Source organism: Geospiza fortis, unplaced genomic scaffold, assembly GCF_000277835.1.
Source record: "Geospiza fortis unplaced genomic scaffold, GeoFor_1.0 scaffold503, whole genome shotgun sequence".
Taxonomy (NCBI): Eukaryota; Metazoa; Chordata; class Aves; order Passeriformes; family Thraupidae; genus Geospiza; species Geospiza fortis.
Genome location: NW_005054654.1, coordinates 125,359 through 127,292, shown reverse-complemented (window position 1 = coordinate 127,292; position 1,934 = coordinate 125,359). Strand labels below are relative to the sequence as shown.

At 46.0% G+C, this 1,934-nt stretch overlaps 1 protein-coding gene across 1 annotated transcript in view; it reads right to left on the bottom strand.

Annotated features, from left to right (window-relative positions):
• LOC102036676 (protein SCO1 homolog, mitochondrial) overlaps positions 1-1,928 on the bottom strand; it is a 3,711-nt gene extending 1,783 nt beyond the window's left edge. Inside the window, exons 1-4 of the mRNA XM_005430577.2 lie at positions 1,896-1,928; positions 775-972; positions 470-562; positions 248-363 (exon numbers count right to left, since the gene is read on the bottom strand). Coding sequence (XP_005430634.1) covers positions 248-363; positions 470-562; positions 775-972; positions 1,896-1,926 — 438 coding nt within the window. The 5' untranslated portion in view covers positions 1,927-1,928. The remainder of the gene's footprint in view (positions 1-247; positions 364-469; positions 563-774; positions 973-1,895) is intronic.
• Positions 1,929-1,934: the final 6 nt, after the last annotated feature.

Genomic DNA, 1,934 nt, shown 5'->3' with positions numbered 1-1,934 from the left:
ATTTTACAGATCAGAAAGAAATTCAACTATTGCCAGGCTTGATACTCCCTGTGCTACTGTCTGCGTTTCTGGGATTATTTGGAAGACACTTTGGTAAGATGCTGAGCTTGTAGGAGGGCATTGTGGTTCTGACAGGTGAACATACCATTGCACATGGGACTTCATTAAAGATCCAACAGCTGGTTTTAAAATGTACATGCTGCTCTTATCCACAGTGTTTCAGTAAGCAAAGGCTGCTTTTACTCACTATGTAATCGTTGTCTTCATCCTTGGGCCCTTCACTGTAGTACACACGGTATGCTTTAGCCACTTGGTCAATCTGTGCCTTGCTACCAGTCAATCCCACCAATTTTGGAGAAAATTCTAGATAGAAAGAAGACATTTACACATTTTGGTGAAAAGAATCCCTTCAAGAGGCTCCTTCTTAGTGCTCTGTGCTACGAGACACAGAGGAAGAAAGCAGGAATACCTTTGACATATCTGGCAATGGCTTCTTGGCTGTCCCGCTCAGGATCGATGGTGATGAAGAGTGGGGTCAGATTAGGCAAAGATGGAATTCGATCTGTGATATCAACAGTTATTATTTATTTTAGAAAACCAGATACCATCTCTCATCTTCCTTCAGTCAAGCTCATAGCCATGTAACATCAATCCAAGCCCATCCCAAATGACTAGACCATTTTGTGCAGTTTTATTTATGCAATTTGTGAAAGAAGCAAGTGCCATGAGATGCAATGCTCTGTGTCTGTGCTTCCACACCCTGAATTCCCTTACCAATTTCATCTACCACTGCAATCATTTTCTCCAGCTCATCAGGACAGATGTCAGGGCAGTGAGTGAAGCCAAAGTAGATCAGCACCCACTGGCCAATGTAGTCCTTGCTGGTCCTGGGCTGTCCCTCATGGCTGACGAGGGAGAAGGGCCCTCCCAGCAGCGGCTTCCCAATGCCTCGGTTTCGTTCCTTCTCCAGTTCTACAAAACACAAGTGGGAATCAAACACACCCATGCCACAAGGCACAATGCTTCCCAGGCAAGCTGAGTCAGACACTGCTCAGGGTCATGTCAAGATCCACCAACACCTGTCTTGCAGACACCCAACATGCACGTGCCTTCCAGAAAGCATTCCTTTTGGACAAAATCAAATATATCACTAAATTCCTTTGAAAGATGATTATTATCTTTCATTGTTACCTGACTGCATTTTTGTTTAAAAAGGGAAAAAATAAAGACAAGATATCTGGCCTGCTGTGAAACAGCAAAACTAGCATCTGTTGAAAACTGAACATACCCTAAAAGCTGCAATATCTCTGTTTTCAAATGTAAATGCATAAAAAGGAAATGTGTGGGCAGTTGCTGCAGGAGAGGGCAAAGCTCATGGGCGAGCCTACAACAACCAGCTCCGTGTCTGCGCTGCACAGGCTGGCACAGCGTGTGGCCAAACACAACTATTCCAACCTAGGAGCTTTAAAACGCTGAACCTTGAATTGCTTTTAATTTTTGAAAATTTTCTGCGGCACTTCCGTAAACACAGGCAGGCCAAACATGACTGTTCCATCCTAGGAACTTTAAAACGCTGAACCTTAATTGCTTTTCATTTCTGAAAATTTTCTGCGGTACTTCCGTAACCCCAGGCACGAAGCGGCCGTGTGGAAAGCGGTACAGTGACAATGCGCAGGCAGATAAAATACATCTGAATGCCAAACCAACATCACCTAAACACGACAAACGCTTCATGTGAACACGAAACGCGCCACCCCCGGTGTAAGAATCCGTGCCTGGCCGGGCTCTTCGGGTCCAATCCGGCTAGCTACGGACCCCAGCCCACAGGATCTCCCATGGACAAAAGGCGAATAGTGCAATCCGACCCTGGCGCTCCTCCCGCATCCCGCACTCACTCTCCTCCTTGTGCCGCTTCATCAGCTTCATGCCGGCCA